Source organism: Setaria viridis, chromosome 6 (genome assembly GCF_005286985.2).
Source record: "Setaria viridis chromosome 6, Setaria_viridis_v4.0, whole genome shotgun sequence".
Classification (NCBI taxonomy): domain Eukaryota; kingdom Viridiplantae; phylum Streptophyta; class Magnoliopsida; order Poales; family Poaceae; genus Setaria; species Setaria viridis.
The window spans coordinates 32,347,276-32,362,582 of NC_048268.2; the positions used below are offsets into that span (position 1 = coordinate 32,347,276).

The window sequence follows — 15,307 nt, forward strand, 5'->3', positions numbered from 1 at the left end:
CTGTCTCCGGCCTAGAGCGATATTCATGTGCCATTGCGCGCGCTTGTACGCTGAACTAACGTGCGCCGGGACATGTCTTTTTATCCTGACTGGATGTGGCCGAGTTGATCGCAGCGTTTAATGACGGCCCAGGGGGAAATGCGGAAGGAGCATTCTTTCCGGGCCTCTGCTTCGGCCCCAAATGCCATACGGGCCAAAATAACGGCCCGCCCAAAGGCGGTGCAGACAACACAACCCTCGGCTTCCTTTTACTTTTGGGCCAAAATCACTCCCACCGCGGCATCCTTTTCCTTTTCGTACGCGAAGTAGTACTCAGTAATTACTGTACGAAGCCAGCAGCGATTCATCGAATTAGTGACTGCTCGCTAAAAAAATATAGCTCCACTTCGCCAACTCAAAAAAAATGAAAGAAGAAGCTATATACATATTTGCATATTTGGCTATCAGGTGCAAATCCAGCACTAAAAAATTATATGAATGGGTGGGAATAGTCGTTGTTTACAGCATCGCGATTGCTTTATCTTTTTCCATGCAAGATTATCGTATTCATATTGCTACAGTACCTGTTGCCGTATTGCTTTATCTTTTTCCGTGCAAGATTATCGTATTGGACAACATAGACAACATTGTTCCAATTAAAAATAATATTCCTAGGTAACACCAAATGATAATACAAAATCAATCACCCTAAAATTAACTAGTTCCAAGCGAAAGCGTGGTGGCCAACTTATTTTTCTCGAACACGCAGGAGAGCTGCATATCATTACATTAATAAGAGAAGAAAAAATCATACAGAGACCCGAACACACACCCCACACGCTTAGAACCTTAAGATCCTAATCACCTTTTACATGAAAAAAAACGACCACGAAGCCAAGAGCTGAGGCCCTTAGCCCCAGCCATGCTCCATAGCTGGACATCTTCTCTGGCTAAAGTGAGAGCCGTAGCAACCCTGGGGGAAGCTCATCGCGAAATACATCCATAGTTGGAGCATTAGCTCTGAAATAGATCGGTCGGATGCCAAGTGAGAAACTGCATATTTGTTATACCTTCCGGAATAGTAGGTATATAATTAGGATCACGATCAAACCGATCAAATTCAATGTCTTCACCTCCATATTCACGGATATAATTGCGAAGGACCATAGTAGCCACAACAATCATCTTTTGCTTGTACATGGGTACGATGGCATCTTGTAGGAATTTTCCACTTCCACCGCCGCTCACCGTCGCTCCGTTCCGACCGTCACGCTGCTCACAAAACCTTCCCAAGTAGCTCAGTCATGCTGCCCGAATGCTCCCCACCCCCTCTAATCCTCTCTCTAGCTGCCTTCCCGTTAAGCCGTCATGCTGCCCAACTCCGGCCAGCCGCCAGCGTTGCTCCGACCACCTGCCGACCAATCCAAGCTCGCCCACGTGTGCCGCTTCTCACCCGGGTCATGCACGAGGCCTTAACACGGCTCCAAACCTCGCCCAAACTACGCCTCCCCTTCTTCCCGTGCCGCCGTCCCTCTCCGGCGAGCCACTCCAGCTGTCGTACACCCTAAGCCACCACGAGGCCTAGCCCGCCCTCTTCACCGCACCACCCCGAGCCCTCAGGGCCACTTTGCACCCAAACCCACCCACCAGCCGCACACACACGTCACGCCGCCAGCCCCGTCATCGCGCCCGTCAGCCTCTCACCTCCCCATGCGCATGGTTCAGTGGACCACACACTCACCCGCACCCTAGTCCATGACTCCACCACCCGATGCACAGCACAGTAAGCCCCCGACGCGCCCCACCGACCGCGTTGACCTGTCCCCACACGTCAGCCACACGAACAACTTAATAACGCTAGGTTCACCTGGCAGAATGTACACAAAATGTTATTCTGCCCATTCCTTTCATCCAAAAATTTCACCAAAATTTCCAAAAATATTAGATGATACCATAAACCTATTAGAACAATCTAAACTATTTTTACATCTCTAAGGTTTAACCCTAAATAAAACCATTTTCAACCAATAGAAAAGCCCCATTAGTGTACCCTCCTTTTACATCCCTTAGCTCCAAAAATATCCAATAAATTCCTAAAAATATTGGAATATACTATAAACACATCCATAGATTCACCTTCCTAAACTCATATCCTAAAACCTTAGAACTAGAAAGCCATATAATAAACCTATAAGAAATCCTACTAGAAATCGTGTCCAATCTCCAAATCCTTCCTAGGAGCTTAAAAAAGGTCGTTTTTGATAGCCCAACCCTCTTCACAACACCCCTTAAATTCTTTGCAATAAACTTTGGATTATTTTGACTGGTGATTGATTGCTTATTTATTTCTTTTATTTATTAGTAACTTAAGTTCTCCCCGAAGGATCAAAGTTAGTAATCCACTAAAAAAAATTCGGTTTCGACACCGACAAGCAAGGCAAGTCTTAACACCAACCCCTTGTTCATGTTACGCTTTGCAATACTAAAATTTAACCAAGATAGTAAAGTAATATTGCATATTCCATGAGCCTCCTAAATATAAGGTTAGGCATATTCCTAAAAGCAAGCTCTTATTCTCCCTCCTTGCTAAAGCCCTAGGAATGGTCTTGTATCCAGGGCCTAATAAATTTCATATTTTCTATTCAATCTATTACCTTTTAGATGTGAGTTATGTTATAGGAAATGAACTATAAAGCTTGACTAGCAACCAACTAAAAAGTGTACGAGGTAAATTGGGTAACCCCGCAAAGGGCCCTAACCAACGTTACCTCGGTCATTTAAGGAACAACTCATTGAGAAAGTCTTTCCAGTGTATATGTGCAACAATACGAGCTAAAAAGGTATAGCCTTCGGGAGTGCCTACTTATGTGAGGACTTGATTCACACCCCACTACAAAATCTAGTAAACCATCCCAAGGAGCCACGGTGGGTAACGGATATACTGGAGCAAGACCTTTGCAGAGTCCCAGGTCCGGCTGGCACGGGTCATTGGTTGAGGTTAAGAGTGGCCTGGTGGTATTGTATATCACATATGATGCATCTATTTTCCCGAGTTTGTGTCTTTGAGCGGGACATGGAATGGCCCTTGCTTAGGCCCCAGAGTTATTCGTGGATGGAGCTAGAGGATGTCGTTCAGAGATTGACGCTGGTGGGTACGAGTCTCGTAGGGTAGTACCACCAAAAGACCTTCGTATGGGCTACCCGATCGTATGGATAGAGTGTAAAGGCTCTGCAAAGTTATGTGGTGGAACGGCCCCGAATTAACCTGGCTAAAGTGTATTTAACTTCGCCTAACACGCAAACTTACACTTTAATCAACCTAACTCGGCAGTCCGTCGGGTTATACCCGATAAACCACTTAATTTTGGATCGAACAAAGTATGCTCACACGAAGATGAGGGTCCCAGAGATTACAACAGTCCAACTAGATTAAACATGGTTCCATAATTTATTACATCATAAGTTCGAAATTCAAACAAGTTTGCAGAGTGTTAAAACAGTGGAAAAGTAAAATCAAGTGGAAGCTAAACGTCGATACAGGATATCACAGCGAAGCCAACTATGATATCAGAAACCATGATCCTCGCCGTCCGAGAATGGTTTCTACTCGACCGTCCAACCCGGAGGGAGCTGGGTAGGCCAAGTGAAGCTAGCAGCCACTTGATTAAAATCAACACAACCTGAAAAGTAAGCCACAAGCAAGGCTGAGCAACTAATACTTAGCAAGACTAACTCGACAGGTGATTACTAATTCACCAACTTCTAGACATGTAGGCTTTTTGGCTGTGGGTTTATTTTTGCCAAAAGCGACTAATAGTTGATCCTTATTTTCAAGTTTTAGCATCAGGTTCTATATTCATTTACCATTCTAAGTAAGCACCTAATCTAGTCAAGCAAGGTGATTAAACAATTAAGTTCAAGCATCAAGATTATCATCATTCTGTTCCACTTCTTACTCAGTGCAGTATAGCGATCAAGTAGTCTCAAACTATGAGAGGCAGACGATTTGAATCGAATTTATTAACCATACATGGCGAACCTAACCTCACGACACCCGTGGACCACACCGGGTTCACTTCATCTGTCAGCCGTTCCTATCAATCCCTAGGAATGTGTCAGGGCCAAACTTCCCTTGGGCTACAAGGCTCCACAGTCCCGGACGATGCCGTACTATGACTGCACTTGCACCCACATGATGCACCAGGGGAACTACGTCCCAGGGACAGTAGGAGTATAAGCCACGTCCTAGTTCAATCAGATACTAGGCTTCCCCATCCCATACTAGGTATGAGATTAGTACTTTCAAATACTTGATAATGAACACCGACATGGTTTGACCTTAGCATTTTTCATTTAGATAGACGGGGCAAACCACCAAGTACCAAACAATAAGCCCGACCCCGTCCGTCGTCCTTATGGTTGTAACATAAGTAAACATACAACTCCTATAGCTCGCGAGTGACAGGCAATCACTCGACTTTTACCATGCCCTATTAAGCATAGCGTCTACTCAGGTTATCATACTAGTGTTCAGATCAAGAGTACTAAGTTTCATGCATCTAAGTTTCCAAACAACGCCTAATAACTTAAATGCATAATCATAAGCATCAACATTATTGCATAAGTTTAGAAAGCGGGGACATGCTCCGGGGCTTGCCTTCAATCTTAGAGATAGTTAGTGAGTCTTCTGGAGCTTGGTCTTGCGCGGGTTCAACCTCCACGTGATTCAGGTCCACCAAGGGTTCGTCTTCTTGCGCGGGGTGAAGCTCGTAAGTCCCGTCAGCGAGATTCACTTCTACACGTGATGTATATGCAGATAATTCAATGCTTCATATTTAACAAGTCTGAATGAAATTTCATATATTATGGTAAACTAAACTTCATTTCGAGACCGACTACATTTAGACCGACACTTACTGTCCTTTCGTCATAGTTGTAGTGTTTTCTGATTTAAGCACTTAGCTCGATCTTGATAGTGATTGTGTTCATACATATGTGACAAGATTATTAGACCCTAGATTGGAAAGTTATCATGTTTCTGAATATTTTTCTGTTCCTCTTCTGAAATTACCATTTTACCCTTATTACTATTTAAATTGTTTCTATTTCCTTTCCTTAGCTTTAACTTCCATAATTCATTTCAGTTGCATATGATGTGCTATGGGGTTGAAAATTTTATAGTGACTTCTTTATACCATTACTAGGCTGTTGTAAAAATTTGGGGTTCATTGGATTACTACAGAAATCAATAAAATTATTTCATTACCCTAAGGTAGCAAGCACTTAACTATTTTTATCTTGATTTACACAGAGAGTTTGTTGCTGAACTTTTAAAAGTGCGCTACACGAGTGGAGCAGAGTCTTGTGTGATTTTTTCATGATTTTTGGTGAAGGATATATATTTTCTAGATTTTTCTACTATTTAACTTTGCATAAAAAGAAAGGCATGTTTCATCATGTTTCTTGCAGTGAACCATATTTTTCCTAGCAAGTAGGTTTCATGTGTAATCCAACTCAAGTATCACATTTTTCTCTAACCTATTCTATTTACTATGCAAAAAGGAAGGTTCTTCACTAGATTTCAAAGATACATCCCAAACAGTGACATAATCATCTAAATTGGGGTCCTAATCATTTTCTAAGCTCAACCTCACTGATACAAACCTAGAAAAAGTGGTTTTGCTATTTTACCATTTTTCTATGATTTACTATGCATTTAATGGCTTAAACAAGAAATAATTCCTAGAGAACAATACACAACAGTGACATGTGTAAAAATATTTTTCTGTGAAATTACACATCTTAAGGATTCCAACAAACTGGTTTGACATTTTTCTAGTTTTTATACAATAAGTTATGCAATTTCAAAGTTCAGGTTATTTATTCAAGGTTTAAAATAGAAAAGGTATGGTAGTTTTACTCGAGGCCCCTAAGGTTTTTCAAACACTCTTAGGTAGGTCCCTGAAACTAACGCAGAGGTCCCCGGACAAAACTAAAGGTTCACAGAAATGCCCTCGCGGCGGCCGGTGGCAAGTCCGGCGAGATTCCGGCAAACTACTGCGCCATCGAGGGAACGAATGGCTTAGGTGCGTGTGTGAGCTCACCTTGAGCAAGTTCGGTGCATGCGGTGGCGGCGGAACGGGCTCGTCAGTGAAGAACGGCGGTGGGGAAGGCTCGGGCGACGGCAGCAGGGAACTTGAGCGTTCTGGTGCTGGTGAGTGCTTCGGCGAGAAACAAGCGACGCTGGGAGCTTCGCGAGGCTGCGGGGAGTCGTTTGGAAGCGGTGGCAGGCGGTGGTGTTGCGCGAAAAGAGTCTGTCGACGGTGAGCTTGTGCAGCGGCGGGTGGAGCAGAGGAGCGGGCGCGCGGTAGGAAGCTCTAGCGGCTCATACATGCCTTTTATAGGTCGGGGAGCGTGCGGGGGAGCGAGGCGGAGCTAGTGCACGTGCAAGACATGGCCGGAGGGGAGTGGGGGAGGAGAGTCGGGCGGTGCCATTGGCCGGTAGCCATGGTTGGTGAGCGGAGCCGTGCGGAGCTTCATGGGATCTCCGGGCCATTGGCCGCAGATGATTTGGCGCCTAAGGGTTATCTTTTGCCGAGCGGGAGCATTGGCCAGCAACGGCGCCGTGTGGTCGAGTCAGTGCGGCGGTTGGCCGTGGCGGCGTGCTCTGGTGGGCGGCGGCGACTTGGAGCGCGGTAGCGTGCGGAGGCGGTAAGGCAAAGGCGCGCGACTGGGTAGGCAAGATAGCGCGTAGAGGATAGGGATGTGCTCACTGCGCGGTTGGCCAGCTGCGGTGCCCGTCCGGTCTTGTCCTAGCCGCGGTTGGGCAAGGCGAGGGTGCTGATAGGGCGGCGCCACACGGAGCAAGGTGACGCGCCGAGCGCGATCTGCCCGATCCGGCGCATGTGCAGCACGAGAGGGTGAGGTTTGAGTGAAATTTGTGCAAGTTTTTCAATTTAAACTCTACCAACTCAAAATATAAAACTTGTAGTTCAAACTACACTCTACAAATCCTAGAAAGACATTAGGCATAAATTCGGGCTGAATTGAAAGTTATTTAAGACCAAAGTTTGTGGGAACTCCGGTTTGGGGGACTTAGCAGATTTTCAAGCTCAGGTTGATTTGAAGATTTTAGTCGAATTTGGATCTGATTTTAAACAATTTCTATTGAGATCTTGACCAAGGCCTAATGGGTGAAGTTGTATTTCATACTTAGGACTCAAACTTTTATAAAGGGTTTAGCTCTAGTCCTGTTTAAATTTTGTCAGAAATCTTCATGCCAAGTTGCATACTTTCACTGGTTTAGACTTAGAGCTGTCTTTGCTGTTTTTGAATTTGTTACTGACTTTAGACTAGAGTTTAAGCAATTTCTAGGGTGATTTAGTCCCGGCTCATATTGCTAAACTTGTTCTTCAAAGTTTACTCTAAAACTTTTGTAAAAGCTCCAACTCAAGTCCTGGTATAGAATTTGAAATAACCGAAGCTAAACTACTCTAATCAGCTGGATTTTCAGGACTTAGTGATTTTGGAGATGTGTTTGAATTGCTCCTGAATTTAAATCTAGTTTTTGAGCCTCTTCCTCTCCAAATTAGGTAAAGTGCAAATAAGAAACATTGTTTGTAATGAAAAGTTATGCAACTCTTAGATTGACAAAAATTTAAGTTGCCATTTAAAATTTCAAGTTTTGAGTTGACCCCAAAATAAACTCCTTAAAAGGCAATTTTGACCTTTCAAGTGCTAGATTAGTGCCTACTCATCCTATTCAGCTTAAGCAAAGATAATTTGGCTAGGGTTGTTACAAGTTACTTAATCTATTTGAATAGCCGCAGTTCTCGGTCATGAACTCACATGGTTAAAGCTCTCTTTGATTAGTCACACTTCCTATATTTAAAGTAGAGAATTGGGGGCAGATGCCTGTGCTCTCGAGACAGGCAGGATCCTAACGATCGCTGCCTTTAAAATATGGGAACTTGGGAACTGGTAGGAGAGGCATATTTCCCCCTCCGGGGCCAAAACAACATTATTATTAATAATAATAATAATCACCCCCTTAAAAACATGTTACACTTTGCATATAAACCACTTTCTGCATATAAACTCCGCTTTATCAAACTTACCCTACATGTCCTCCGCTTTATCAAACTTACCCTACATGTCATTGACTTTTTTACGTTAAGATACTTGCTGAGTACTTCTGGTAAAGTACTCAATCTTGCTTATTTTGTCAGGTTGCCTAGGAAGTCAGTTTACGTCTTTCCGCTGCGTCTTGATCGCTGCTTACTTTCTTTAAAGGTGATGATACACCGCCATAACTCCCTCTATTTTTCCCTGCTTCTTACTCTGAATATTCCGATATACGCTCGTGCCAGATACTAATCCAGGGCATGGCATTGTATTGCTTAAGTGTGGATGTCTGAGAGACGGTCCCCACATGGCCAGGCCGCGACCGCCCATGGGTGCCGGCAGGTGGAATGGAGTCTGGATGGCGAAGGTTGCAGCACGGGCGGCATTGGCGGCGAGAATTATTTAGGCGGCGTGGGCTTAGGTTAAAATCGATCCGGCCGGATGAGTACTCACCGGTATGCTATGCTTGGGGAGCTGAGGATCATCCTCAGCATCCATACCGTCTATTTTTGGACACTGGAGGAAGGGGAGATGGCGGCGGCACCGGAAGCAGAGGAGTCACGATAGGGAGGGAGCAATGTACAAAATAGCGGGCTATAGGATTTAACGTAGAGCTGTGCTCAACTGCTATAGCCCACTAATTAGTACAACGTTGCTGTAGCGGCAGCTAGCATCAACCGCTATAGCCCGCTATTTCGTACATTGGGAGGGAGTGGGTGGCGGGGGCGGAACAGGAGGCGTCGCGGGGGAGGGGGGCGCTCTTTTTTTCCTCGAAGCGGTATGTGTAAACAGTGACATTGGGGGGGTAATTTCGACCCAATTCCAAAAGAAAGTACGAAACTAGTTTTTTGGGAACACCCTTTGAGGAGTTTCAGAAAAACATTGAAGTTAGCCTCTAGATCCACATTTTTTCCGAAGTGGGTACTAGTGGAGCTGGAGGTGTTTAGTAAGATAAATTCGGAGCAGAGCTAGAAAACTTAGAGCGGAGCAGTCCTAAATATGAAATGGAACAGTCCTAAAGGTTGGACTTATAAGCCGGCTGAAAAGTTGAAATAGCTGATTTATTATGAGAGAAAAATACTGTTCGGTAGCTGATAAGTTGACTGATAAGTATACGATTTTACACCCTGTTCTTGCTCGTCATTGTCGGCTTGTCGCCGTTACAATACCTTTGCCAGGCTGCACTGTAGTAGTGACTGAAAGCGTTGCATCACCGACAGCGGGCGGTCGGGACGTCCGGATCAATTAGTCCGACCGATCCCCGCGTTAAGCAAAAGGAAAGAAAAGTCGCCGCTCCAACGTCCCGAAGCTGCAGATTTTTCTCGACCGCATGCATCTTTTCGCAGTGCGACGGAGTTAGTCAGAGTCACTCACTCGTGTCCGTCTGACGACACCATCGCATCCGGTCAGCTTCGCGTACGGAGAATCGAAGGTTCTAACTTCTCAACCCTTGTTCATGGACAAGGATCTCAGCTGGCTGCGACACAAAACCAACAGCAGCATGCGGGTAAGAATTGCGTAGTTGTTTTTAGAGGGAACTGCGTGCTGCAAGCTGCAGCCGAGGGAGCGTGCCCCTTTTCTTCTTCTTCATGTAAATACCGTTCGATGACGTCGATCGATTGTCGTAAGTCCGAACCGTCTCGGTGATGCTAGCTCCGGAGCTACGTGCGATCGCCATGGCCGTCCATTCCAACCTCCGAGCGCGATGCTAATGGCGCCGTTCACACGTCAGCCTCATATGCATCCCCATCACGCGGACGTCTCCTGGAAAGCTTCTTCTTCCTTTTTTTATAAAAAAAATAGATAGCTTCTTTTTCGGCAGTCTTCTTCTGCATCGCACATGACAATTGACAAGGCTATGGCCACAAGTCCACAACCCCTTGCAATCGAGTGTTCTGCAGTAAACACGTGTGTGTTTTTTCAAATGAAAAGAAATCCTAGTAATCCCTCCGTGTTATTTCAATTTTTTAAGTAAAAAATGTCAAGTTTAATCAAATTTATACAATAAAGTACATGATACCAAATACGGAGTAGGTACCATTATTTTTTTCATTATAATTAAATATATTTTCATAGTATATCTATTTGGTACCATAAACTTTGTGATCTTCTCTGTAATTTTGATCAAATATAAAATGATTTAACTTATAATTTGAAACGGAAAATCACGAGAAAGCCTTCCATTTACCACAAGTTTTTTTTCAGACCACCAGGCTTGGCTCTCTCAAACTGGCAAACACGTTCCAGTCACGTGTCCCAGTGCTTCGTCACCACATCTGCCTGAAAACCCAGAGCCTTCTGGAAATGTCCCTCGCTCTCTCCACTTCTATCCACGGTACCAGGTCAAGATTGGCCGCCCATCGTTCCAGGTGCTTCCAGGACGGCTACTTCTGTGAGCAGAGATCCAAAACAGTTTTTTTTTTTTCTGAAATTGAATCCAGAACAGAATTCAAGAGTAGATTTCGTTTTGGAGACGTAAAATTTCTGGAATCTTCCGTGGTTGCCCCAAATCGGGACAGGGAGCAGCACATGCTGCGTACTGGATGAATGTCTACGTGTTGAGGCGGTAACCATCCTCGAAATAATGTAAGGTCAGGTGCACATGGGGTGTGCGGCGATGGCATCTCGCCTGTTAAACAAATCAAGTCGCGGTGACATCTCCACACAAGGAACCGACCATTATTGTCCTTCTTCTTTTTTTGAAAGAATATTGTTCTTTTTCTATGATGACGTGATGACCATTATTGTTAGAGAGAGAGGGGAGAAGTGAGTGAGAAGAAGACCGACCGAAAAAAAAAGGAAAAGGAAACGGGGAGCGACGAATTCCGGGGGCGCGGGCGGCGGCATCCCCAGCTACCAGGAATCATGGGGCCGCCGGCCGGCCGGCCGGCCGCGCAGCCGGATCGACACCCCCTGTTCGCCTGCTTGTCCGTTGCGATGGGTGGATTGGATATCTGGATAAGCATCCGCGAGGGTCAAACGTGGCAGGTTTTTTTGGGACCCTGCGCATCTGTCTATGCGAAGAGGTCCCTGGTGGCCAGCCTGCAGTTTCTCATCAAGTGATAAATCCTTTCTTTCACACGTGGGTTCTGTTCGCTTCAGCTTATCAACCATCAAACAGTATTTTTCTCTCACAACAAATTAGCCGTTTATAAGCCGAATAGGCCGGTAGCTTTTTGAGAAAAAAAAATTCTATGTATTTGACTTGAGAACATACATTGATGTAGGAGTGGCTTGCTGCTATGTAGTTTGACTTTGGAGTATAGAACAGGTTAGAGATTTCAGCTATAACTTTTTTTTTATTCATGTCAACGTTTGTTGTCGTAGAGTGTTCGTGAAGGTAGCAAGATGATATGTACTTGTATTTGCGTCTTCAACTGCTAGCTGGAACTCCAGCTAGATGCTACTCAATATCTCAATAGTTAGAACATATGTTAATGTAATTTTCCTAATAAACTAGAGAGGTAGAAAAAATATTGAGGATGCGAAGCTTTGATAAAACAGGCTACGTTATCTTGCAATTTTAATATAGATTCACATCGTATTGTCACCTCACCTCACCTCTGTATTTTTTTTTGGTTTTTAAGGAAAAATTATATTATCATCAACAGAAATAGGGCAATATCAGACATCACAGAAATACATGCTTTTAGAGGGGCTAGAGTGCTATAACCGCGATCTCCCCTTTTTAGGTGCACCTTACTTCCAGTTCCCGGGACTCACTTCCCTTTCAGCTTCGCTTGCTCCAGCCTCCAGAAGCCTCACAACCGCTCGCCACCAATCCAGCCCCTGTCCCTCCCCCAGGCACTGAATCTCAAGGGGATTGTTCTCGCAGCCCAAACTCCAAGTTCTCAAGCCAAATTTGGTCCTGTTCGGCTCAAATTTACCTTTTCTTTCGGTGGTGTTCTTGTCGGCCATGTCTCTGTACGACGGCGAGCTCACCGGAGTTTATCCGGAAGAGAACGAAGACCACCACGCCGTCCAGATGGCCGAATCCGACTACGAGGACGACGACTCGGACCAACCTGTAAGTGTGACCACCCTCTGCTCAGTTCTTGAGATATGAGATTTCGCTCTCAAATCCTCTTGCTTTGGCTTGAGAAGTTGAGATATGAGATTTCGCTCTCAAGTCCTCTTGCTTTGGCTTTTTATGCCGTTTATTTCTTTGCTCAGTTTACGTATGCGTGCCTATGCCTTGATTTTACACAGAAATTTTATGTGAAGTTAGTTTTGCTGATAAACACTTATCTAGTTCTAACTTTTTTCGGGATTTTTGGGAGTTTAACTTAGTGCCTAAATTAGCTCTGTTTCTAGATTTTGGGAATGCAGTTTGGAGCATCCATTTCAGTCTAACACGGGCAATTTTGCGTCTTTAGACTTGTAAGGAGACAGAAGACACGACGGCTATGGATGTGAAGAAAGGGAAGGATATACAAGGGATCTCTTGGGAGACGATGAACACTACAAGAGACAGGCACAGGCAGGCAAGGTTGCAGCAGTATGCCAACTTTGAGAACATACCTAATTCAGGAAGGACTGCAGAGAAGGCATGGCATATTTACACATTCAGATTAGCTGGTTGAGTAATTTTTTTAGATTGAGTAATTTTTAACTGGTGATATTGCTACAGGATTGCACACCTGCAAAGAAAGGTCAACTCTACTATGAGTTTCAGCATAACACGAGATCAGTAAAATCGACCATTCTTCATTTCCAGGTGAGCTATGATTTTTAAGTGTTCATCATTCCAAATGTCTCATGCTATGCTTGAAGGTAATTAGACTAGATAGTTAGTGATTGAGATAATAGTATATATCTGCCTTTGTTTTTCTTGAATGTTTGTTGACCATGCGCTGAATTACTGTAGAAGTTTGTTAATTACAGCACATGTTCGCATGTCCACTAAGAAAAAGGAGGCTACTTATCTTGATGAATAGTAGTAAGTAGTAACTAGGAAAATACAAACATTCAGTAGTAGTACCAAGAGTTTAGCCTTTTCGATCCCCCTCAATATTTACTTGGGCAAAGCGAGGTTGGTCAGTTAAACTGCATTGGTGTCCTAACACCAGAACGACCATTTTTCCAAAACCATTTTCAATAGTCAATCCAGATTTCTGTTTCCTATTGGACGTCAGTTGTACTACTTTTTAAGGCAAATTCAATGTAGGGGCCTTGTATCTCTGTACATAGAGTTACACTGAACATCTGACCGACAGGTGCTCTAATGGTATTAATTGCCTGCTAAAGTTCTTTTTGTTAAGCTTTGCTCCATTGCTGTCTTGCAGTTGAGAAATCTAGTATGGGCAACGACAAGGCATGATGTGTACCTTATGTCATACTATTCTGTGCTTCATTGGTCAGCATTGACTCGTGAGAAGCAAGAAATCATTGATCTTCAAGGGCATGTCGCACCATGTGAGGTACAGGGCTTAACTTCCAAACGTTTATTTCAGCTTGTCATTTATATTCAGGCGGTTGTATATTTGGTGAGTGGTACTACAACCTTATTTTCTTTGTGATTTGACTTCAGAAGCACCATGGAAATTTCTCTGAGGGATTTTCTCGAACTCAAGTCAGTGCTTTGGCAGTTAAAAATAACTTGCTAGTTACTGGTGGATTTCATGGCGAAATAATATGCAAGGTAATCCTTTTCCTCCCTCAAACTCCTTCCCCGTTTCTAATTTCCACAAGCAATTGTAAGTGTAACTAGGGTCTGATGTCTATTTGTTTCCTTGGGGAATGCAGTTTTTGGATCGTCAAGGAATAAGTTATTGTTGTAAGTCAACACATGATGACAATGGCATTACTAATTCTTTGGAGATATATGAGAAACCTAGGTACTTTCTTTTCTACTGGCAAAGCATTATTTTGATTCCAAGGAATTAATAACTGTGAATGTCAACCTAATCATGTTTCTTGCCTTTTTCTTTTCAGTGGTTCTCTACATTTCTTGGCCTCAAACAATGATTGTGGAGTTAGAGACTTTGACATGGAAAAGTTTCAAATATGCAATAACTTCAGATTTGCTTGGCCCGTGAATGTAAAGTCTTCAGCCAGTTCTTTAATTGTCTATTTTTAGTGTTGAGCATTTGTTGGATTTTATTTTCCTGGTCAAATTTTGTTCTTCAAGTCAATACTCTCTTTTTTCAAAGAGTGTCTTACCTCTTCCATGGGGTTGGAAAACGAGTATTACTGATCTTGTTTTGCCCCCTGTTTAATTTCCTGCAGCATACATCACTGAGCCCTGATGGCAAACTTGCTGTGATGGTGGGGGACAGTCCTGATGGACTTCTGGTTGATGCCAATTCAGGAAAAGTAAGAAGAATACAATGTGCAGTCACTGACTTCAAATGTAGGATGCATAATTCATGCAAGCTTATGTCTGTTTGTTTTTCCACAGGCGGTTCATGATCTCCGTGGCCATTTGGATTTCTCCTTCGCATCATCATGGAACCCAGATGGCCGTACATTCGCCACTGGAAACCAAGACAAGACATGCAGGGTATGGGACATTAGGAATCTCTCCAAATCAGTTGCTGTATTGGGTGGTAATATCGGAGCCATCAGGTCAATTCGCTACACATCCGATGGAAAGTTCATGGCGATGGCAGAACCTGCGGATTTCATCCACATCTTCGATGTCGAGAGTGGATACAGCAGGAAACAGGAAGTGGATTTCTTTGGTGAGATTGCAGGCATATCGTTCAGTCCTGATACCGAATCTCTCTTTGTCGGCGTGCATGATCGCGCAAACAGCAGCCTCCTCCAGTTCAATCGGCGACGGTTCTACTCGTACCTTGATTCAGTACTGTGAAGTTGACAGGCAGAGATCAGTGAGATCCAGATCACAGGTTGTAGAAACTATTGTATATGTTTGTAGATGTTGCTCTGAAGAAACTGAAGCGCAGTGCGTCTACTTTTGCTGAACAAGCTGTAGATACCCAGCGAGCTAGCTTTCTTTTGCTGAGCAAGTTGTAGATATTCAGCGAGCCATCTTTTTGGAGATTTGTGCGGCTGCAGCTGTAACTATAACGTTGTTGTACATAATCACATAAGTGCTACTTGATCAACAGTTTCACACAGGTTGTCACCGCTTCTAGCTGGTTTTGGCGTCAGATTCTGTTCGTAGTCTCTTGACGAAAGAGTCAAAACCAGCGGCTAATCTTACAGGTTAAGTGACAATTACCAGGCATCAGCAGATTTG

The 15,307-nt window shown here is 44.0% G+C and overlaps 1 protein-coding gene across 1 annotated transcript; it reads left to right on the plus strand.

The window, feature by feature from the left end:
* Positions 1 to 11,807: 11,807 nt before the first annotated feature.
* On the plus strand, positions 11,808 to 15,181 carry LOC117860748 (uncharacterized WD repeat-containing protein C2A9.03). The gene is made up of 9 exons (XM_034744124.2): positions 11,808 to 12,130; positions 12,480 to 12,650; positions 12,734 to 12,820; positions 13,389 to 13,523; positions 13,634 to 13,744; positions 13,849 to 13,940; positions 14,038 to 14,143; positions 14,332 to 14,418; positions 14,504 to 15,181. Exons 1-9 carry the CDS (start codon positions 12,020 to 12,022, stop codon positions 14,915 to 14,917), a joined length of 1,314 nt encoding a protein of 437 aa, XP_034600015.1. The 5' UTR covers positions 11,808 to 12,019; the 3' UTR covers positions 14,918 to 15,181.
* The last annotated feature ends 126 nt before the right edge of the window (positions 15,182 to 15,307 follow it).